Source organism: Eretmochelys imbricata, chromosome 20 (genome assembly GCF_965152235.1).
Source record: "Eretmochelys imbricata isolate rEreImb1 chromosome 20, rEreImb1.hap1, whole genome shotgun sequence".
Lineage (NCBI taxonomy): Eukaryota > Metazoa > Chordata > Testudines > Cheloniidae > Eretmochelys > Eretmochelys imbricata.
In genome coordinates this window covers 18382273-18405158 of record NC_135591.1, presented here as the reverse complement: position 1 = coordinate 18405158, position 22886 = coordinate 18382273, and the positions used below count along the sequence as shown (strand labels likewise).

Genomic DNA, 22886 nt, shown 5'->3' with positions numbered 1-22886 from the left:
CAGGGTACAGGAGGAGGTGCCGGGCTAGGGCAGAGGGTTGGGGTACAGGGTGGGGGGAGGGCTCTGGAGTGGGGCTGGGGATGAGGGGTTTGGGGTGAAGGAGGATGCTCCGGGCTGGGACCAAGGGGTTCAGAGGGCGTGAGGGTGATTAGGGCTGGGTCGGGGTGCAGGCTCTGAGCAGCGCTAACCTGAAGCCGCTCCTGGAAGCGGCGGCATGTCCCTTCTCCAGCTCCTATGCAAAGGTGCGGCCAGGCGGTTCTGCATGCTGCCGCATTTGCAGGCGCGGCTCCTGGAAGCAGCGGCATGTCCCCTCTTTGGCTCCTACGTGGAGGCATATTGCCAGCCAGGCACCTCTGCGTGCTGCCCCATCCAAAGGCACTGCCCCACAGCTCCCATTGGCCTCAGTTCCTAGCCAATGGGAGCTGCGGGGGTGGGACTTGAAGCTGGGGCAGCATGCGGAGCCCCCTAGCTGCCCTTATGCATAGAAACCAGAGGGGGGACACACCACTGCTTCCGGGAGCCATGTGGAGCAGCCCCTGACCCCACTCCCCAGCAGAAGCTCGAGGGCCAGATTAAAAAGTCCCCTGTGCTAGAGCATTGCATAAGCATCTTTTTAAAATTATTTTAAATCTAAATAAGTAAATCAATGTCCTGTAACTAATCCCCTGACCTATCCAGTTCCCCTTAATATTCCTGCATGCTTAGATTGCAAACTCTCTGGCACAGAGACTGTCTTCTGGTTCTATGTTTGTACAGCACCTGGCACAAGGGGATCCCTGGTCCCGGACTGCGGCTCCATGGGGCTACCTCAATATAAATAATGATTATAATAATAAAAGGAAACTTAAACCCGCCCAGCTTGTAATTCTGAAAGCCTTATATTCTGATATTCTCTCCTTTTGTAGATGGAGAGGCCGTTAAACCATAGCATGAAGCTAAACCCAAATAAGGATTCATTGCTTCTTTCCAATGTATGAAGATGGTCTCTATGTTATTTTAAATAGTTTTTGTCTGCCTGGTTTTCTTATATGATAAATATCCAAGCCCGGCATCTCTCGTTTTCCTGGAAGACTCTTGCAAGATCCTCGGAGGACTCTGAAGGCTGCGTCCCAGTGGCATTCGAGACCTGAGCTCCTCAACGGGTGTGCGAGGAAGAGAAGACTATCTGGCAACGACACTAACTCCTTCCCCAGCAAATTCCACGTGCCACTGTAGTAGTAGGATTTTATGTTTGTATTTTGTATGATTTGGAATGAAGGATAAAGAATAATGAGACAATAATGTAGCATGTATTAAATGTATTGATGTATGATTTTACCATATCCTGCCAGCCACCCTTTTTGAATAGGGGAAAGGAATGGTCTGATACATTGGTAGAGATGCATCAGCCAGAATTTTTTTTTGTGTCTGGACTGATTTTAAGGCAGTAACAGACCTTTGAGGGTCACCAATTTGTTGTAGGTTTAGCATTTTAAAATAAGTAAAAGAATGCCATGATTGTTTTCTTTTGCATTGCAACTTGATTTTCCTGTTCAAAATTTTCTGTGTAAAATAATTCTGTTTTGTGTGTGAATGAGGAATGTGTGTGTTAAGAAGAGATAAGTGTGCAGGCCATTGCTGAACCAGATGGTCTAGGGAGGAACTGGAAACAGACACAAGGGCGCCAGGAGGCTGCAACACGCCCCTAGTGAAATGTCAGAGGAGGGCAGATTGACGGCTCTAAAGATGAGATAGGCACCAATGAATGGGGACAAGAAAGCTGTGATCAAAACCAGCATGGGACAACTCCCTGAGGAACTTGATGAAAGAATGAGAAGGACAATTTAAGAAAACAAGCACTCGTCAAACAACAATTGATTACAGCATGACGGTGCAAAACTCATTGGTCCCAATGAAGGAAAATCACTATATAAACAGGATTCTAGGTTGAAGTGAGCTGTAGCTCACGAAAGCTTATGCTCAAATAAATTGGTTAGTCTCTAAGGTGCCACAAGTCCTCCTTTTCTTTTTGCGAATACAGACTAATACGGCTGCTACTCTGAAACCTATATAAACAGGGTGCCACGAAACTTTGGGTTCGTCCTGCAAAGACTTCCCTGGAGCATTGGGTCGCGACCGACAGAACCCGGCTCCTATCTACCCGTGATCAACCTAGCAGACCACTAGATTGATCTGGACTGTGGACTAGTAACCATAACATCGACTGGTGGGACAGTGTGTGTGTGTGTGTGGTGTGATTGAATGCATATGCTAATTGTTGTATCTTCAATAAATGCGGCGTATTGCCTTTTCCCCTGAAAATGATCCCGTGTGCTTCTTATAGGCATAACACCATGGGGCGTGGTTCATAGGGGATGGAAAGATGGGAAAACCTGGGTATGAACATAGAAGTGCATATACGGTGCAGAGATACTCACATTGGCTTGATCCTTGCAGATGTCCTTGGCCTCTTCCAATGCAACCAGCACGAAAGCTGTTAAAGAGACATCAGGCTCAGCACCCTTGTACCCTCCCTAAAGGGGAGCAAAGGACAGGTTTGGGATAAGAAAGTCCCCCGAGTACCATGAAAAGAAAGAATTAATCCCAGGCCCTCAGCATAGGAAATTATAGCAGAACACATGCTTCCTAGAAAGCTACCCAAGAATAGACTCTCAGTCACGGCCAGACCTATCGCTGAACCTCCCTTTGGCTAATGAACACCTGTCATGCAATGGGCCAGGTTCTGATGGCAGCTACTCCTTTGTCAGTGTGGAGGAACTCCATCCAAGTCAATAGAGATGCTTCGTATTAAACCAGCGTGAGAGAATTTAGCTCACCAGGCCAGTGCTCAGGTCCCGCAACTAGCTCCCAAGCAGCTTCCTGTGCAGTTAATGGATCAAACCCCAGCGACATCAAAGACCAAACTTTGGCCTGTGAATCACCAAGACAGCTGCTCTCCTCTGCAGAAATGCAAATCACTAAGCCCCGGACTAAGTGCATGAGAGGCGAGGACAAGGTATTCTCAGTTGAGGGGGGCTGGCTGGGGAACCAATGCCCAGGGGAGATCAGGCCAGGCCAGAGCCTAAGCGTCTTTAGTAAATGCTGCAAAACTATCCCCTTTGGAGATGTCTTTCCACCATGAGAACACCCACATCACTAATCTCACCCCCTTCTATCTAATAAACCCTGACATGGACACCCCTAAACCCAGACATGGACACCCCTTAGACACGGACACCCCCTTCTACCCTAAACCCTAACACTGAGACCCCTAACACTGAGACCACTTAAACACAGACACTGACACCCCTGAACCCCAGGGGTGCTGGAACAATTTTTATAGTGGTGGTGCTGAGAGCCATTGTAACCCTGTGTATAATGGAAACCACTTCAAGCCAGGGGGTGTTGCAGCACCCCACGCACCTCTAGCTCCAGTACCTCTGCTAAACCCTGACACCCCTTTCAACCCCTAAACCCTAACACTGAGACCCCTAAACCACACCCTGACACCCCTAAAACTTGACACTTCTACCCTAAACCCTAACAGACACCCCCAAAAGCCTGACACTGACACCCTCTTTTACCTAATAAACCTTAGCACTGATATGCCCTAAACCCTGGCACCCATAAATCCCAACCCTGACATCCCTAGCTCCAATAATGACCCCCCGCTTCCACTCCTAAACCCCAAACAGTAACAAAACCAAAAATGTTCTACCCCCAGCAGAATGTTTACCCCCAATAAGGGAGAAGTGCCAAAGACTCCATGAAGTCCACTAAGAACTAAATAGATACAATCTGGCCCATTGGGCCTAAATCTCCATTCACTGCTGCCCAGGTAACTGCACTGAGTTGTTCCACTGATGGGAGGAAGAGAGAGAGAGATCAGTCTGTTTGAGCACAGACTTTGAGATGTAGCCCAGTAGGATCTCTCTTTTAATTATGAACCAACAAGTTGCTGTGATGATTGAGGTGGGTAGTGATTGGTGTGTAAAAGTTAAAGGAAACACGTACAACCATCTCTCCGTGGATTACGGGGGCATCTTCTTGGAAGATGCCATCCAGTTTCTGCTTTTCCAGGATCAGCCATTTCACCGCCCCGCAGATAACTTGGTTTTCAATGGGCACCAGTTTCTTAGCCATGGCAAAGACCTTTGCCACGTACGCCGTCAGCCTGAGGGCAGAATCAATCACATCACGGTCACTCCTGCCTTCCCAGAATTGCCCTCAGTGTGGAAGCTGGACCGTCTGCACTCAGGTATGAGTTGAGATGTTTCACAGCAGTAAATGGAGGGAGGTTCATGTGGGTCAGTTTATGGTAACCTGAGTGAGCATGGAGCTCGGGAAAATGTCACCGCTTGTCCGGGAAAGTGCATCCAGACACTGCTCCCTATTACGGCTGGCTCTGCTTGAGATGTGCCGAGCTCTTGCTGCCTGCAGTGGTATGACCAGGATTGTGGGGTTGGAGGCTCGCTGGAGACAGCTGGCCACTGGGAACTGGACTGGAGCGTCATCAAACTCAACTTCACACAACCCAGTGAACAGCCGTCAAGATGGTAATGGTTATTCTGAACCAGCTACAAACTAGCCAGCTAAAAGTGAAAGGACCTAGAGTTCATTACTAAGGCTGCGAGTCTGTCACGGAGGTCGCGGAAGTCACGGATTTCCGTGACTTTCCATGAATTCCGCAGGTGCAGTGGCTGGTGTGGCTAGTCCCGGGGACCGCCTGAGCTTCAGTCCCGGGTGCGTCCCTGGGGACTGCCTGAGCAGCAGCAGTCCGAGCAGCCACCCTGGGGGCAGTCTGAGCAGCGGCTGTTGGAGAGCAGTCCCCAGGGGCCTTGGAATAGTGGGCAGCCGGATGTAGTCAGCCCCTGCCGCTGGAGCAGAAGCCAGCTGTCAGCCCCAGGGATCCCCCAAAGCAACGGTGCCCCAGGGACCCCCAGAGCAGCAGCACCCCGGGGACTTCCAGAGCAGCGGCGTACTAGGAGCAGCTAAGAATTAGGGGTGTGACACCCTGAAGGGGTATTTTTAGTAAAAGTCATGGACAGGTCACGGGCCGTGAATTTTTGTTTATTGCCTGTGGCCTGTCCATGACTTTTACTAAAAATACCCCTGACTAAATCTTCGCCTTATTCATCACCAATCCCTCAGGCCATCTGCTTGCCCACACTGAACTGTCACTGAAATTACTGGGGGCCACATTAACAAGGCATTTAGGCACCTAAAGATGCAAATAGGCACCCAGCAGGATTTACGGAAGTGCCTAAGTGAGTTAGGCACTGAACTCTGATTGACTTTCAAAGGGAATTAAGCCCCTACTCTGCTTAGGTGCTTTTGTAAATCCTGCCAGGTGCCTAGCTCATCTTTGGGAGTCTTTCCATTGCCATCTGGGGAGTTGGATTAGGTACTTTTTTCCTGTTGTGTGTGTTAACCTTTGCCCTCTGGTTTTGGGCGGGAGACTGACTTGCTCTGGCTCACATATTGCATGTGTAGGGTCAGGTTAATGCTGATCAAGAAGGTGCATTAGAAAACCCACTGTCCTCACCAAGTGCTTGCTGGCCGGTCTTTGTAAGCGGCGTATGAGAAGTCGGGTTTTTTGTAAACCATCTGCTGCATGTAACCTGAAACAGGGAGAGTACGAAGGAGCTGTGCAATGTCTGGCGAGCTTCTAATGAGGACTTTACATGCGTAAGGCAAACGAACTCAGAACTGTGACCCCTGCTGCTGCGTCCAAGTTGTGTGGCTCCCCCTTTTTCTGCAGGCGTCTCTCAGGAGGGACACAGCACAGCAACTCAAGGGAAGCAAAGGCAGAAAGATGTCTGGTGGTGAAGCCGATTGGCATGGGCACTGCCCCATTCCTCACCAGCATGAATCCTCCCTCCAGGGTGGGAGTGGGGGTCAAGTGATTAGAGTGTATGGGGACCTGGGAGGCAGGATCCCTGGATTCTATACCAGGCTCCGGGAGGGGAGGGTGGGTTAGTGTTTGGAGCAAAGTGCTGTGAGTCAGGACTCCTGGGTTCAGTTCTCAGTTCTGTCACTCACTGAGTGATGTGATGTTGTGCAAGTCACTGTCTGCCTCAGTTTCCCCATATTGTAAAAGCTTAATGGATGGGATGTTTGTAGTTCAGACTCCACGCCTAATTTAGGCAGCCCACAAGGGGGCCCAGGGTGCAGTGACAGGGACACCTGTTCCTTCAGGAGCTAGGCTGAAACCTAGCAAGTTCTCTCAACGGTCATGAGATTCTCTATCCTTCCTCACTACCAAGAGCCAACCTGAAACAGATTTGAACTGTGGGTGAATGGCCTCCACCTCACAACCATCCCATTCCCCGCACAGCATAGGCCAGCAATGAAAACAAATAGGCAGCAGATTTAAAACAAATAAAAGGAAGTATTTCTTCACACAACGCACAGTCAACCTGTGGAACTCCTTGCCAGAGGATGTTGTGAAGGCCAAGACCATAACAGGGTTAAAAAAAGAACTAGATAAATTCATGGAGGGTAGGTCCATCAATGGCTACTAGCCAGGATGGGCAGGAATGGTGTCCTGAGCCTCTGTTTGCCAGAAGTTGGGAATGAGCAACAGGATGGATCTCTTGATGGTTACATGTTCTGTTCATTCCCTCGGGGACACCTGGCACTGGCCACTGCTGGAAGACAGGATACTGGGCTAGATGACCTTTGGTCGGACCCAGTAGGACCATTCTTATGTTCTTATGTTAATGAATAGGAGCCCAAAAGCCCAGCAGGACTGAAAACGGGGTTGGGCATTTGTCTGCATAGGAAGGTTTATTCAGAGTTATCATGACTAATGCCAACGTACATTGGGGGAGGAATATTAAACCTCATGCTTCAGGTCTTAAACCAACCTCTAAAGGGAGTAGGAGACCTAATGTGGGAGGCAGATTCTCTCTTTATTTTAGGGGCTTATCTGGCCCCCATTCCCATAGTACAGGGGTGCCTCACATTCTTCAGTGTAACTACTAGGGGTTCTGGAACAGCGGGGGCCAGGGGGACATGGCCCCTCCCACTTTTTCATGCCTTATGTGTGAGTGACGGAGGGGGGGCAGAGAGAAGTGAGTGGCAGAATGGGGGCCGGAAGAGGTGGAGCAAGTTCAAGGCTTCGGTGGGAAGAAGCCTAGTGGGACGGTGCCTTGGGGAGGAGTGTGGGTGGGCCTACAGGGGGAGGGGCAGAGGGGGGGCAGGGCCACGATCCAGGTGCTGGTGGGAGTTTGCGGAATTCCTGCCTTCTACCCTCACAACCCCCTTGTGCAGCAGGGCACTGCAACTCTCCTGGTTTGCACAGGGGGAAATGGAGTGACAGAGAGATTAAGTGACTTGCCCAACATCACCCCAGGTGTCTGTGGCAGGGCAGGGAACTGAACTGATGTCCCCTGTGTGCCAGGCTAGCTGCCTGATCCCTGGACTCTCTATCTGTCACCCAATGTGCTTAACATGAGGTTTCTGAAGCACTTGGTACTGGCCACTTTCCGAGACAGGCTACTGGGCTAGAGGGACCTCGGGGCCGGTCCTGTGCGGCAGTTCCTGTGTCCCTAACGCGAGCCTGAAGAGGGATTTGCTGTCTGGCATAAGAAGTACTTACCTTGCGTGATCAACCTGATGGATTCTGCTCTGCGCTCCACTCCGATCCTTCCCCACTGCTTGGTGCTGTCCAGGTAGATGGTAGCGATGACGGGGGCGGTCATGCCGATCATGTTCTCTTCCCCGGAGCCAGACGGTGTCACAATGAGGTGCTTCAGGTTGGCCCCGTCGATGGAGTTTTCGACAATGATTTTCACGGGGTTTCCTGGCCAAGGAAATAACGTGGTATGAATTCAAGCACGGAGAGCAGGTGCTGGTGGGGACAGAGAGACAGATAGACCTCTCTGCGGGCAGTGGCAGATTGAGAGCTCAATCCATGGGCTGAACACACCCAAAGTCCATGAAGGTCAGATCCTAACCCAGCAACAATTGAACTTGGTCCTGTGTGCTGACAAGGTCCCCCGCACTACTCTGAGCATTTCTCACCAATCCCTCCTAGGCTACTTCACTCCAGCCCTGCCAGCGGTGGGGATAGAACCTGGACACTCCTATTCTGAAAGCAACAGCCCTTGCTGGTTGAGCTAAATGGGGGCAAAGGAAGGGCTATTATCCACATTTTACAGCTGGGGAGCTGAAGCTCAGATAGGCTAAGGAAGCTGCCCAAAGTCACCAGGGACGTCTGTGGAAGAGCAAGGTCTTGAACTCAGGCTTCCCAAATACTAAGCTAGGGCTCAAACCACTAGGCCATCCTGTCCAAAGATGTAGGCTACTCTCTGGGTGCTCCTTATTTCTGTGCACCTGTCTCTCCTATGAGCACCTTGCTTAGCCACACGCCGACAGTGACTTTGATGTATCTTGACCATTAATGCTCGATAGTGCACGTAGACAGTTGTAACAGAACCAGGTGGGTAATCAGTCTACCTCCTGCGAGTGTGGCTACCAGAGAAGAATTCATTGCTTCCTTCACTCTGTTTCTAAAGCATAAAACACTTTCAGATCAGAGGCCCTTGCCTTGGATTCTGACTTTGGTCTCCGATTCTGTGTCTGGAACAATGTCATCTATATCTGCCGCTTTCACCCTCACTTCCTGGACTCCCCCTGAAAAGGAAGGACGAGGAGAAGAGACAGTGAAATGCCATTCGTCCAGCTGGCTGAGCTTTGCTGCTGGTTCTTGAGTAATACTCTACAATGCTCAGAGAACCCTGCACAATCCACTGATGTGCTAGGGCAAAGGGAGGGAGGGGGCAGCTGAGATGGGAATCAGGAAGCTGTGGATATGGGGCAGGCAGAGGTGGCTGCTTTTCAGTGGCAGCTGAATTGCTCTGCATATTGCTGATTCCCGTCTTCCGTGATGAGCCTGATTTTGACCTCCATCTCAGCCAATACGAAACCAATCCCTCTGAAATCTCCCACGCACAATCGAAAGCCAGGATAGAATTTTTCAGGGAAGTTTGCTGCAGATTCAATTAAGGGTTTGGGATAGATACAAGGACTCCAAAAACAGAGATGGCCTTACTTAGATATAGACTGTGGAATTCTTTGAGACCTTCAGGATGAAAGGCCCCATGTAAAGGCAAAGCAGTGCGGCTACTCACCTGCTCCTTTCGCAGATGGATCCAATATGACAGATGTAATTGTTTTGGTCATCCTTATTCCTTCAGGCTAGACAGGAATGACAAGAGCATAGTAAGCACAGTAGCGTTCAGAGACAATGAAGAGCAGTAGGAAAAGGTGAGCGACTTGCTGATCTTGTGATCAGCATGAATCAGCAGTGGCTCCACTGGAAGTCAGCGGTCAAGTGAAACTAAGATCAGGCTCCGACCCAATAAGTCTGGAATCTGACCTCAACTTCACACAGCGTCCCCTTTTGTTTTGGATCCTGGTTAGGATGCATCCAAGGAGAAGTCCCTAGGCCAAATTCATCCTTAGCGTAATACCACTGATTCCAGCACAGATGAATGGGAGGAATTTTTTGCCAGAAGTTGGGAATGGGTGACAGGAAAAGGATCACTTGATGATTACCTGTTCTGTTCATTCCCTCTGGGGCACCTGGCATTGGCAACTGTCGGAAGACAGGACACTGGGCTAGATGGACCTTTGGTCTGACCCAGTATGGCCATTCTTATGTTCTTATGAATCTGGCCTACAGAATCTGGCAGGGTGAGGAAGTGAGAAGCTCAATTCATTCCATCATTGCTCTGTGACCTCCCTGAAGGACTTTTCTACTTCCTGATCTTCAGTGGAGGATCTTCCTCTCACCCAGCATTGCAGTGATCTCCTGGGGCAGGCCAGTGGGACGCCTTTCACAACCCACCAATGCTGCTCCTTTGCTCAGCTCTCTCTGCCGAACGATATGAGGTTCTCCCTGGGTGCATTGATTCCAGCACCCACTGGTTCAAGGAGCAAGACCCTGGGCCTGAGGAACTGAACCTAGGTCTCTTATATGACAGCTCAGAGGATCGAGTGCAAGATAACCAAGCCAGCCCCAGCCCTGCTGTAGTTGCCACAGGGGAGGGGAGGAAGTGGGATGAGGATGGAGATGCAGGGTGTTAATTTAACAGGTTAAATTAACAGGTTAAATTAACAGGTTAACAGGTTAACAGGTTAAATTAAACAGGTTAAATTAACAGCACTGATTCTAGAAGCCAGCCAATCTGGCCTCCAGCCTCTTGCCCTACAGCGGACATCACATCCCCATCACCTGATACCCACCACAACCTTCAGTTTCTTCTTCACACCATCAGACACAAAACTGCCCCACATCGCTGCCTTGACCTCAATGTCGTGAGATCCCAGCTGCAACGGGACAATCACTAATGGCACGGCCAGGGAGGACTTGGCTTTGATGTCAAGGATCTGTCGGTATTTAGCCTTGGAAGTGGATGTGCTGCAGAAAACTGAGTTGTACAGCAGCTCTAGCCGGACCTGAGAAAAGAACAGAGGTTCGTGAGCAGGCAGTCTGCACATCATGACACTGTAGGGCACTGATCCAAAACATACCCTCTGACTGGAGTTTGCCTTTAATCTTAATAAACAACAGACAGGACTGTACTTATAAAGCATATGACTGTATCCTGACCTCCTTCCTGAGAGGCCCTTCAGGACCCCCTCTAGTTCTGTCCTGCCTCAGAGAGGCCCTCAGCCTGTGGTGTTCCTGAGTGGAAGTAATGAGACCCACCTGGTCTGGCTACCGGTGTGAGTCAGCAGAAAGCCCCGAACCTGGCACCTACTCACAGATTTGAGGCCCAGGCAGAGAAGAATGGCAGCCAGAAGGGTATTTTTTATCTCCCTCTATATCATGCAATCTTGCCAGAAGCTGGGAATAGGCAAGAGAATATGGTTACTTACCTCTCGTAACTGTTGTTCTTCGAGATGTGTTGTTCACGTCCATTACAATTAGGTGTGCGGGCACGTCACATGCACGGACATCGGAAACTTTTTCCCTTAACAGCTCCCATCGGGACGGCAGAGGAGCCCCCTAGAGTGGTGCTCTTATGGCATTGTATATAATACCCTGCCGGCCTGACCCCTCTTCGGGTCCGTCTTGCCATTGACGCTGACAGAGAGGTGAGGGGGCGGGTATTGTAATGGACGTGAACAACAAATCTCGAAGAACAACAGTTAACAGAGGTAAATAACCGTCTTTTCTTCTTCCAGTGCTTGTTCATGTCCATTCCAGTGAGGTGACTTCCATGCTGACTATTGGAAGTGGATAGGAGTCAAGGAATGATTGATTGGAGGACAGCCCTGCTGACCGCTGTATCATCTCTGGCCTGTTGGTTGATGGCATAGTGGGCTGTAAACGTAGGCACTGAGGACCAGGTAGCTGCTTTGCAGATTTCGTGGATGGGTACCCGTGCCAGAAAGGTGATCAAAGACGCTTGTGCTCTCGTCGAATGGGCTGTGATTGCCAGAGCTGGGACCTTAGCCAACTCATAGCATGTGCGAATGCAGTCTGTGATCCAGGACGAGATGCGCTGAGAAGATACTGGAAGGCCCTTCATTCTATCAGCTATGGCCAAGAACAGTTGAGTTGGTTTGCAAAAAGGCCTTGTGTGCTCTATGTAGAACGCTAGGGTTCTTCGAACATCTAGTGTGTGCAAGCTCTCCTGCTGCAGGCTCGTCTGAGGCTTTGGAAAAATCACAGGCAGACAAATGTCCTGTCCCATGTGGAACTGGGAGACCACCTTGGGGAGGAATCTAAGGTGTGTTCTAAATTGCACCTTGTCCTTATGAAACACTGTATAAGGAGGTTTGGAGGTGAAAGCCTTTAGTTCAGACACTCTCCTCACCAATGTAATGGCCACCAAGAACGCTACCTGCCATGAAAAGTAAAGGCGGGAACAAGTGGCCAGTGGCTCAAACAGTGGACTCATGAGCTTGGAGAGGTTCAGATTCCAGGTTGGTACTGGTGGTTGAGAGTAAGGGTATTCTCTCTCCAATCCCTTGAGGAAACGCACCACCATGGGATTTGAGAATACCGAGTTCCCAGATTTCCCTAGATGGAAAGCTGAGATAGCCACCAGGTGTACTCTGATGGATGGAAGTGATAGGCCTTGTTGCTTGAGGTGAAGCATGTAGTCCAGAATAACCAGGATAGATATCTGGAGCGGTAACAGACATCTGGGTTCACACCAGTAGGAGAACCTTTTCCACTTGGCTAAGTAAGTTGACCTTGTGGAAGTTTTCCTGCAGCCAAGAAGTATTTGTCTCACTGGCTGAGAGCACTGGCTCACCATCGAGTTTAGCCATGGAGCTTCCAAGCCATGGGGTGCAGGGACTGTAGGTTTGGGTGGAGAAGGCACCCTTGGTCCTGAGTGATCAAGTCCAGATAGAGGGGTAGGGCTATTGGGGCATCTACTGATAGTTTGAGGAGTGTTGTGTACCAGCGCTGACGTGGCCAGGACAGGGCAAGCAGGATCACCATCGCTCTGTCCCTGCGTATCTTGAGCAGGACCCAGTGGATCAGCAGGATTGGAGGGAAGGCATACTTGAGGCCCACTCCCCACTGCATTAAGGAACGCGTCAGAGATGGAGCCCGGGCTGTGGTTTTGAAATGAGCAGAACCGAGGACACTGTTTGTTGTCCTTTGTGGCGAATAGATTGACTTGGGGATAACCCCACTTTTGGAAAACTGACTGCAGGACATCTGATCGGACTGACCACTCGTGAGCTTGGTAGGACCTGTTGAGGTGATCTGCCAGCTTGTTCCTTACCCTGGGGAGGTAGGATGCTTCCAGCTGTATGGACCGGGCTATACAGAAGTTGCAGAGGAGAAGAGCCTCGCATCAGAGGGTTGAGAAGCGAGCTCTGCCCTATTTGTTTATGTAGAACATGGTGGTAGTGTTGTCTGTCAGGACTGTCACGCTGTGACCTTGCAAAGTGGCGTGAAAGCAACAAGGGTCATGTCATGGTGGGTGTGTGCTATAGACCACCGTATCAGAAGTTTCTTTGGACAACTAACTGAAGTTTCCAGATCACAGATCTTGGTTCTAATGCGGGACTTAAATCACCCTGACATCTGCTGGGAGAGCAATACAGCAATGCACAGACAATCCAGGAAGTTTTTGAAGAGTGTTGGGGACAACTTCCTGGTACAAATGCTGGAGGAACCAACTAGGGGCCGTGCTCCTCTTGACCTGCTGCTTACAAACAGGGAAGAATTGGTAGGGGAAGTAGAAGTGGGTGGCAACCTAGGCAGCAGTGACCATGAGATGGTTGAGTTCAGGATACTCACAAAAGGAAGAAAGGAGAGTAGCAAAATACGTATCCGGACTTCAGAAAAGCAGACTTTGACTCCCTTAGGGAGCTGATGGGCAGGATCTTGTTAGCAACAAGAAGAAGGTCAGGGAAAGTCTGAGACTCTTACTGAATGGGGGAGGCAACCTAGTGACACATGATGTGGAAAAAGCTGAAGTACTCAATGCTTTTTTTGCCTTGGTCTTCACAGACAAGGTCAGCTTCCAGACTGCTCCACTGGGCAACACAGTATGTGGAGGAGGTGAGCAGCCCTCAGTGGTGAAAGAACAGGTTAAGGACTATTTAGAAAAGCTGGATGTGCACAAGTCCATGTGGCAATTGGGGGAGGTCCCGGATGCTTGGAAAAAGGCAAATATAGTGCCCACATTTTAAAAAGGGAAGAAAGAGAACCCAGGGAACTGCAGACCGGTCAGCCTCACTTCACTCCCCGGCAAAATCATGGAGCAGGTCCTCAAGGAATGCATTTTGAAGCACTTGGAGGAGAGGAAGGTGATCAGGAACAGTCAACATGGATTCAACAAGGGCAAGGCATGCCTGACCAACCTGATTGCCTTCTATGATGAAATAACTGGCTGTGTGGATATGGGAAAAGTGGTGGATGTGATATATCTTGACTTTAGCAAAGCTTTTGATACGGTCTCCCACAATATTCTTGCCACCAAGTTAAAGAAGTATGGATTGGATGAATGGACTATAAAGTGGACAGAAAGCTGGCTAGATTGTCGGGCTCAACAGGTAGTGATCAACGGCTTGATGTCTAATTGGCAGCAGGTATCAAGCGGAGTGCCCCAGGGGTTGGTCCTGGGGCCAGTTTTGTTCAACATCTTTATTAATGATCTGGAGGATGGTGTGGATTGCACCCTCAGCAAGTTTGCAGATGACACTAAGCTGGGGCGGGGGGAGAGGTAGATATGCTGGAGGGTAGGGATAGAGTCCAGAGTAACCTAGACAAATTGGAGGATTGGACCAAAAGAAATCTAATGAAGTTCAACAAGGAGAAGTGCAGAGTCCTGCACTTAGGACGGAAGAATCCCATGCACCACTACAGACTAGGGATCGAATGGCTAGGCAGCAGTTCTGCAGAAAAGGATCTGGGGATTACAGTGGATGAGAAACTGGATATGAGTCAGCCGTGTGCCCTTGTTGCCAAGATGGCCAACGGCATATTGGGCTGTATTAGTAGGAGCATTTCCAGCAGATCGAGGGAAGTGATTATTCCCCTCTATTTGGCACTGGTGAGGCCACACCTGGAGTACTGCGTCCAGTTTTGGTCCCCCCACTACAGAAGGGATGTGGACAAATTAAAGAGAGTCCAGCGGAGGGCAACAAAAATGATTAGGGGACTGGAACACATGACTTATGAGGAGAGGCTGAGGGAACAGGGGTTATTTAGTCTGCAGAAGAGAAGAGTGAGGGGGGATTTGATAGCAGCCTTCAACTACCTGAAAGGGGGTTCCAAAGAGGATGGAGCTAGGCTCTTCTCAGTGGTGGCAGATGACAGAACAAGAAGCAATGGTCTCAAGTTGCAGTGGGGGAGGTCTAGGTTGGATATTAGGAAACACTATTTCATGAGGAGGGTGGTGAAGCACTGGAATGGGTTACCTAGGGAGGTGGTAGAATCTCCATCCTTAGAGGTTTTTAAGACCTGGCTTGACAAAGCCCAGGCTGGGATGATTTATTTGGTATTGGTCCTGCTTTGAGTAGATTGGACTAGATGACCTCCTGAGGTCTCTTCCAACCCTAATATTCTATGATTCTATGAAAGGTTTGACAGGCCAGACAAACCGCTCTGAGCACCTTCATGTTGTTATGGAGGGGTATCTCATCCTGCGTCCACAGACCCTGTGTTCTCAGTTCCCCTAGGTGTGCACCCCAACCCAGATCTGACGCATCTGTTACTAATGTCAGTGAAGGTTGGGTTGTGGTGAAGGGGACTCCTGCACAGACTACTGGTTGGTCCAGCCACCAATGCAGAGACTCTCTGATTTGCCAGGCTGTCCAGGCTGGATAACTGGAGTAAAATCCCTTTCCCCTTAGCTCCTGGGGAACCTCCTCCACCGCCCCTATATCGATGAGCGATCATACCTCCTGCATAAGGAGTTGCTTGTGAGACAGGTCCCTGAAGAGCGATGGGGAAGAGGGGTGGGAGGGAGGGAAGGAGGAGAACTTGAGGGAGTATCCCACCTGTACCATGTGTAGGACCCAGCGGTCAGATGTTATACAGGACCACGCGTGGTAGAAGTGGAATAGCTGGTTTAAAAACTGTGAGGAGGGATCCTGGGATTGGATTGGTAGGCTGTCCTCGTGTATGCCATCAAAAACCTGGCTTGTTTCCTGGCTGGGGATTATCTGGGCCTTGGTTAGACGCATTGTTCGACCGTCTGCGTCTATTATTGCTGTCTCACCTGTGGTGGGGGTCTCGTCTAGGGTGAGTTTAGTATGGCCTCTGCTGTGGAGATTGAGGCCTGAAGGGCTTCCTCTGGATTGCTGGTGTATGCATTCCCAGGGATTTCACTGTAGCCCTGGAATCCTTGAGGCTATGCAGCCTGGAGTCCGTTTGCTCCGAAAAGAGGCCAGAGTCTTCGAAAGGGAGGTCTTGCAATGTGTTTTGGACCTCGGGAGGGAGGCCTGACACCTGTAGCCATGCTGAACTCCTCATAACTGCTCCTGATGATATGGTTCTGGTTGCAGAGTCAGCCGAATCGACCAGCTGAGCGTGGTTGCCATCGTCCTGACCCTCCTGTAATCCCCCACAGTCCTGGGCCATGTTGGGGCCTGTCAAGGCTGTCACCTCTTGAGAGGCAGACTGTGCCTCCTAAAGCCTTGGGGTTGTGCCTCTCAGTAGCGGTGCAGGCAACAGAGTTACCTCTGTCAGCTGCTTTGGGGGGTCCGAGGTTGGTCTAGAGAGTGTGGCCTCTCTTGCCCTCGAGGTGCGTTTATATGGTGACCTTGAGTGGCGTCACATTGAGTGCACCAATCTGGAGGCTCTAGAAAATGTGCCCTGTTGTTGGTGATAGGCTCATGGGGTCCAAAAGGGCCGTTGCTCTGGAGGCAGCCACTGCAGCTGCCAGGCTGTGTGGGACTCTCTACTGCTCTTGGTCCGGTGCCTGCTATAACCCGAGCGGCCTGAGTTGGCCTCAGGGTCTGAGGAGGCTGAAGGGGAGGACTAAGGTGGTGTCGATGATCCTTGCGCCACCGTGGTGTGCCGAGAGGTGCGGGCCATGGATCGGTGCTGAGAGGATTGGGATAGTGAGTGGTACCAGCTAGCCCAAGACCTGCACCGCCTTAGAGCATACAGTGCCTGGGAAGTGGCTGGTACCATGTTTCGGTGCCGAGTGACCGAGGGTGACATGGAGCAGTGCCGGGTCCTCGGTGGGGGCGTCGAGGGCGCTTCTTCATCTGGTGCCATAACCTCACGTGGGGTTGTCGGTGCTGGGGAGCGGCGCTGTGGCAAGCTCATACAGGAGCGGTGCCGTAAGTGGTGCCAGATTGGTGACCTCGAGTGGCACACCATTGCTGGTTTCCCTCTGGACGGCACCCGTCTGGGTGGTGCCAGAGGCTTCTCCCTGCATGGGAGGGGATTGGGCGCTGACCGTTCAATGAGGTCCTTCTGCAGCCTCAAATGTGTCTGGTGTGGAGGGGGGTTCCAAGACCTCCTCTAGACACTGGTCTGCGCCGAAGTCGCGGGGCGCTGGACTCAATGATGCCTGCGGTGCCGGAGTCAATAGTGCCGGCACCTGATGGGAAACAGAGTCCTGTCTCTGAGTTGCGGGAGCCTCTCTGAGTGTCTTGGTCACTCTTTGAGGGGAGCGTCCTCTTTCCCCTTTCTCATGGCACTTGGCCAGTGCCTGGGAGCTTGAGCGGTGCCAGGGCTGGTCAGCTTGTCTCGGTGCCAGGGATTTATGGTACCAGGGATCTCTCGAGCCCGGTGCCAAATTGCGCACTGATGCCGGGGCACTTCTCACCGAGGAGCTCGGGCCCGGTACCAGGTGGTCTGAGGTCACTGGTTGTAACGCGGCCTCCATGAGCATCTGCTTAAGACGAAAGTCTCTTTCTTTCTTAGTCCGGGCCTTAAAGGCCTTGCAAATTTTGCAGGGCTCAGCCTGGTGTGCCTCCCCCAAACACCTAAGGTTGGAGTCGTGTGGGTCGCTGTTGGGCATAGACTTGCGGCAGGTAGCATAAGCTTTAAAACCCTGGGCTTGCATCATGCCCCACAGCCCAAGGCTGATGGATGCAACTAAATCCCAGTCATCTCTAACTAAGCTGTACCTAAGTAATTTATTAACTATCTAACAACAAATTATCTAACAGGTAAAACTAGATTGCTAAGGGATCACTTGTCAGTGAGAGACCACGTTCCAACGCCACCATGGACGGTAAGAAGGAATTGAAGGCGGGGAGTCGGGCAGGCAGGGTACTATATACAGAGCCATAAGGAGCCACCCTAGGGGGCTCCTCTGCCATCCCAACGGAAGCTGCTAAGGGGAAAAGTTTCTGATGTCCGTGCACGTGACGTGCGCGCACACCTAATTGGAATTGATATGAACAAGCACTCAAAGAAGAAGGGATGGATCACTTGATGATTACCTGTTCCGTTCATTCCCTCTGCAGCACCTGGCATTGGTCGCTGTCAGAAGACAGGATACTGGGCTAGATGGACCATTGGTCTGACCCAGTATGGCCGCTTTTATGGTCTTAACTGGCTGGATTCCATAGCCCTGATCCTCCAAGGTGCTGAGCACTCAACAAGGTCAATGGGAGACAAGGGTGTCCAGCCCCAAAGGGATCAGGCCCTAGAAGGAGAAGCCTTCCACCATTTTGTGTTGGTTTGGCTGTCTGTCAAAGACTTGACACCTCAGGTCAATTGCAGAGCCCCATGAGGCAGTGAGCTTACCTTAATGTTTTGGTCCCAATAGTTGTAGATAATAGCCCGGATTTCCACATCCTCATTCCTCACTACAGAGTAGGGCAGCTGGAGGTCGATGAAAAAACCTTTCATTACTTTTATCTCATAGGGGTCAGCCACACAGAGCCCTGCAATGGGGAAAGACCCAGGGTCAGAGACAGGGGAGCTTATACTTTAGTCCTGAAATGTGTCTGCTGTCTCCTCAATTGTTCCATCTGACTGTGACGTTTCCAAGGCCCATTGTGGCCTGGCGTCTTTTCCCCATTAGGTTTTCTGCCTGTTCTTTGGAGAGCTCGTAGTGTTCCTCACCTTTGGTCTCTGAAAGGCTCACAGCCAGGACTTCCCAGGTGGTGATGGAATCCTTCAGGAAAATAGGCACCGTCTTGGAAGAAATTCTACATGAAAAGAGAAAGACAGAGTCTTTTACAGAAGGAGCTAAGATTCATGGACATTCCCCAGCTAAGGGTCTAGATCAAGGGTCTCAAACATGCGGCCCACAGACTTATTTCCTGTGGCCCGCCATAGGCGCCAACTCCCCCACTCTGCCCCTCACTCCCTGCTCCCCCTCCTTGTCACCCCCCCCGAGCATGCCACGTCCCCACTCCTCTGCCTACCTCCCAGCGCTTCCCGCCACCAAACAGCTGTTTGGAGGTGTTTAGGGCTTTCCAGGAGGGAGTGGGGAGGAATGGGGACGCAGCGCGCTCAGAGGAGGAGGCGGGGAAGGGAGGAGGATGGGGAGGGATTTGGGGAAGGGATTGGATTGGGGCAGGGAGAGGCTGGAGTTGGCGTGGGGACTTTGGGGAAGGGGTTGGAATGGGGGTGGGGAAGGGGTGAGGCATGTACTGAAGTGTCGCTAGAGGTGAAGAAACCAGAGGGCAGAACAAGCCCAGGCTCCTCCCTCCCCTCCCCCAGTTCCGCGAGCTTCCTCCTCCGCCTGCCTAGCGCCAGGCTGCCAACTCGTGCCAAGTCGCCCAAGTGGAGTGGTGAGAGCGTGGGGCAACGCGTGGCTGCCCCCGTCTGGCCACACACAAATGCATGTGGGCTGCAGCAGGGCTAAGTAGAGCTGCGAGCAGCAGAAGGGTGGGAGAGCAACAGGCTGGGCAGGGGATCTGTGGGGGCCGCCAAAGCTGTATTACCATGCTGGGCTGATGGGGGGAGGGTTGTGGTTTTTTTCAGCCAGCCCCTCGCTAATTTCTCAGCGCATCACAGAGTTTTCACAGTTGAAAACAGCCCCAACTCCTCGCTCCTCCGCTGGAAACAAGTACGATTTACAAACTGGGGTGGGAGGGCTTTCCAAGCCACATGTTTCCCTGCCCCTCTGCTTTCTGTGCAGCTAGATACCTCTAGTGGCTATGGTAACACCCCTCTTTTTATTGGTGTGGTTGGTAAGACCTCCAACAGCTTACAGTCTAGCAGAGATACCCAGGATGCACAGGAAGACGCAGAGGGGGGATTAACTTGGAGCAGTCTGGGAGAGGGGGTTGTTTATTTGGGCATCTGTGGCATCATTTGAATCATACCTGTCATTCCCCTTGGCTTCAGGGCTTTGTTGCAATGCTCGTGCTATCAGAGCCTGCTCTGAAAGGTGCTAAGCACCCTGAGATCCCACTGCTCTCAGTGGGAGAAGCAGGCATCTCAGCTCCGCACAAAGGAAGTTCTAACAGAGAGATGACCCAAAGGAGGGGGATTCAAAACTTGCGTCCCAGCCCCTTGCTGTGACCTGAGGCTGAAAGGTGCTGCCAGCTGCCTTCTGTGAGGTTCAACACATGCTCATGGCCAATGGCTTTTAGCCCATCAGACCCCAAGACAACTCCCTCTGCTTCCGCAAGGGTAATGGCAACGTTTGGAAGTACATATATATGTGAAAAGTCTTTCTCCTCCATGGAGATTAACAAAGCTGCGTTAAGGTCAAGGTTCACTGATGAACATTTCCAAGCAACACTGAGATTGGTTTCGTCTCAGGATATCAAAGCTAATATTGATGCTCTGGTTGATGCAAAACGCTGCCAGCTAAGTGGCCAAAAATGAAACGACTGTCAAAATTAGCACTGACTTTTCGCATTACAGTTTTTAAAAAGTTAATACATTGACTTTTAATAGCATACGATATTACTCTTCATTTTTTTTATTTTTGACTATATTTTTGTATCGTTGTATGAAAAGGTTTCAGTGATGCGGCCCTCAGGCCAATGTATTCGTCCTCATGTGGCTTTTGTGGTGATTTGAGTTTGACATCCCTGGTGTAGATCCTCCTATCTTAGGACTGAGGTCCATGGTAAAGCATTCTTCACTCACCCACTGAAATATAGAGCCCTCTCTGGGGAGGAACTCAGTGGTCCAAGTTCTGCACCAGCCACAGGACACAACCTGTTTTAAAGGTCTCAAGGGTAGGGATATTAATTCTAGCGTCCAGGTCTAATTCCAAGCAGGGGAATTATATTCCATTCCAGTGGAGAGGGGCCTGGCCCAGCGCCTCATTTACCTTTTAAAAAAAAAGCTTCAGCCATCCTGTCAAGGCTGAGTCCCCACTCTGGCACTTCGAGGGCAGAGGGTGGGGGCCTGCAAGGATTCTAAAAATTAGCACTGGCCACTCCAGACTTGTATTAAATTCCCAAGGTTACAGCTTTTCTCTGACCTTGGATGGGTAGATGCTGCCACCACCCAAGTGCAAAAACCCCTTTGAGAAGCCAGGAAGGCGCACTTGGGAATTCCTTTCTATGGGGTACCCTGCAGCCCTTTCACACACACCCCTCCGGGGGAGAGCTGACAAAGAAAACAAAGGAAATCAGCTGTTGCCACCAGCTAATTAAACAACATGTGCACACACCTCTTAAGACACAACACTCCAATCCTGTTCTTAAAAAAGGTAAACTTTATTTAAAAAAAAGAAAGAAAAAAAAGACATCTAAAAGCTCAGGCTATTGCTAGATTTTAAAAGAGCAAATACAAAAAATTATAGCTACTCCCTTAGCTTTCTTGAGGTCCAGCTTAAAGGTTACAAACAAAACAAAAGCACCTGTGGTAAGCATAGAGGAGTCCACAAGCCATAAAGAAATAAAAGAGATAAACCTAATCGCGTCTCCCTAGACTTTTCCTGATCTACTTACATATCTGGGGTTCCAAATGAGTAGTTTCTAGGCATGATTTAATGATTTTTCATACCTGGCTCAAGCTCTTACAGCATAGTTCCAGCCCTGTCTCTGCGCTCTGAGAGAACAACACAGATAGACAAAGGGGAAGTTTTTTCCCAATTTTAAAAAGTTCTAGCCTTCCCGTTGGCTCTTTTGGTCAGGTGCTGACTCCCTTCCTTTTACCTATGAACTTTTTAACCCTTTACAGGTAAAGCAAGTAGAGAACAGCTACTAAGAGAGAGAGTTTATAGCTAACTGGCTGGCTGGGTGTCCATAAAAGGGAGCTACTCCCCGCCCTTCATTTATTACAGGCCCCCAAATCACAGACAGTGCTGGCCAGCCTGGTTCAGGTCGGGTCCACACCGGCTGGGATTTCTTCCTGGAGGTCTAGGAAACAGAGTTAATAAGATACGGTCAGGGTTCCCTCCCCACTCTGAACTCTGGGGTACAGATGAGGGGACCCACATGAAAGACCCCCTAAGCTTATTTCTACAAGCTTAGGTTAAAAACTTCCCCAAGGCACAAATCCTTTCCTTGTCGTTGGATGGTATTGCTGCCACCACCAAGTGATTTAGACAAAAATTCAGGAAAAGGGCCACTTGGAGTCCCTATTTCCCTAAAATTTTCCCCCAAGCCTCTTCACCCCCTTTCCTGGGGAGGATTTCCTCAGCAATTGGTTATAATATGAGCACAGACCAGACCCCTTGGTTTTTAGGGCACTGAAAACCAATCAGGTTCTTAAAAGAAGAATTTTATTTCTAAAAAAGTAAAAGAATCACACCTGCAAAAATCAGGATGGAAGGTACTTTTTACAGGGTAATAAAAAGATTTAAACCACAGAGGATTCCCCTCCGGTGCTGAGAGGATTGGGACAGTGAGCGGTACCAGCTAGCCCGAGACCTGCACTGCCTTAGAGCATACAGTGCCGGGGAAGTGGCTGGTACCATGTTTCGGTGCCGAGTGACCGAGGGTGACATGGAGCAGTGCCGGGTCCTCGGTGGGGGCGTCGAGGGCGCTTCTTCATCTGGTGCCATAACCTCACGTGGGGTTGTCGGTGCTCGGGAGCGGCGCTGTGGCAAGCTCAAATGGGAGCAGTGCTGTGAGCGGTGCCTGATTGGTGACCTCGAGCGGCACACCATTGCTGGTTTCCCTCTGGACGGCACCCGTCTGGGTGGTGCCAGAGGCTTCTCCCTGCATGGGAGGGGATTGGGCGCTGACCGTTCAATGAGGTCCTTCTGCAGCCTCAAATGTGTCTGGTGTGGAGGGGGGTTCCAAGACCTCCTCTAGACACTGGTCTGCGCCGAAGTCGCGGGGCGCTGGACTCAATGATGCCTGTGGTGCCGAAGTCAATAGTGCTGGCACCTGATGGGAAACAGAGTCCTGTCTCTGAGTTGCGGGAGCCTCTCTGAGTGTCTTGGTCACTCTTTGAGGGGAGCGTCCTCTTTCCCCTTTCTTATGGCACTTGGCTGGTGCTGGGGAGCTTGAGCGGTGCCAGGGCTGGTCAGCTTGTCTCGGTGCCAGGGGTTTATGGTACCAGGGATCTCTCGAGCCCGGTGCCGAATTGCGCA

At 50.7% G+C, this 22886-nt stretch overlaps 1 protein-coding gene across 1 annotated transcript in view; it reads right to left on the bottom strand.

The window, feature by feature from the left end:
- The window catches only part of LOC144277511 (complement C3-like), an 86016-nt gene that overhangs the window by 20958 nt on the left and 42172 nt on the right, over positions 1 to 22886 (bottom strand). Inside the window, exons 19-27 of the mRNA XM_077838328.1 lie at positions 18497 to 18582; positions 18176 to 18315; positions 10234 to 10446; positions 9117 to 9183; positions 8533 to 8619; positions 7583 to 7786; positions 5525 to 5600; positions 3994 to 4153; positions 2418 to 2513 (exon numbers count right to left, since the gene is read on the bottom strand). Coding sequence (XP_077694454.1) covers positions 2418 to 2513; positions 3994 to 4153; positions 5525 to 5600; positions 7583 to 7786; positions 8533 to 8619; positions 9117 to 9183; positions 10234 to 10446; positions 18176 to 18315; positions 18497 to 18582 — 1129 coding nt within the window. The remainder of the gene's footprint in view (positions 1 to 2417; positions 2514 to 3993; positions 4154 to 5524; positions 5601 to 7582; positions 7787 to 8532; positions 8620 to 9116; positions 9184 to 10233; positions 10447 to 18175; positions 18316 to 18496; positions 18583 to 22886) is intronic.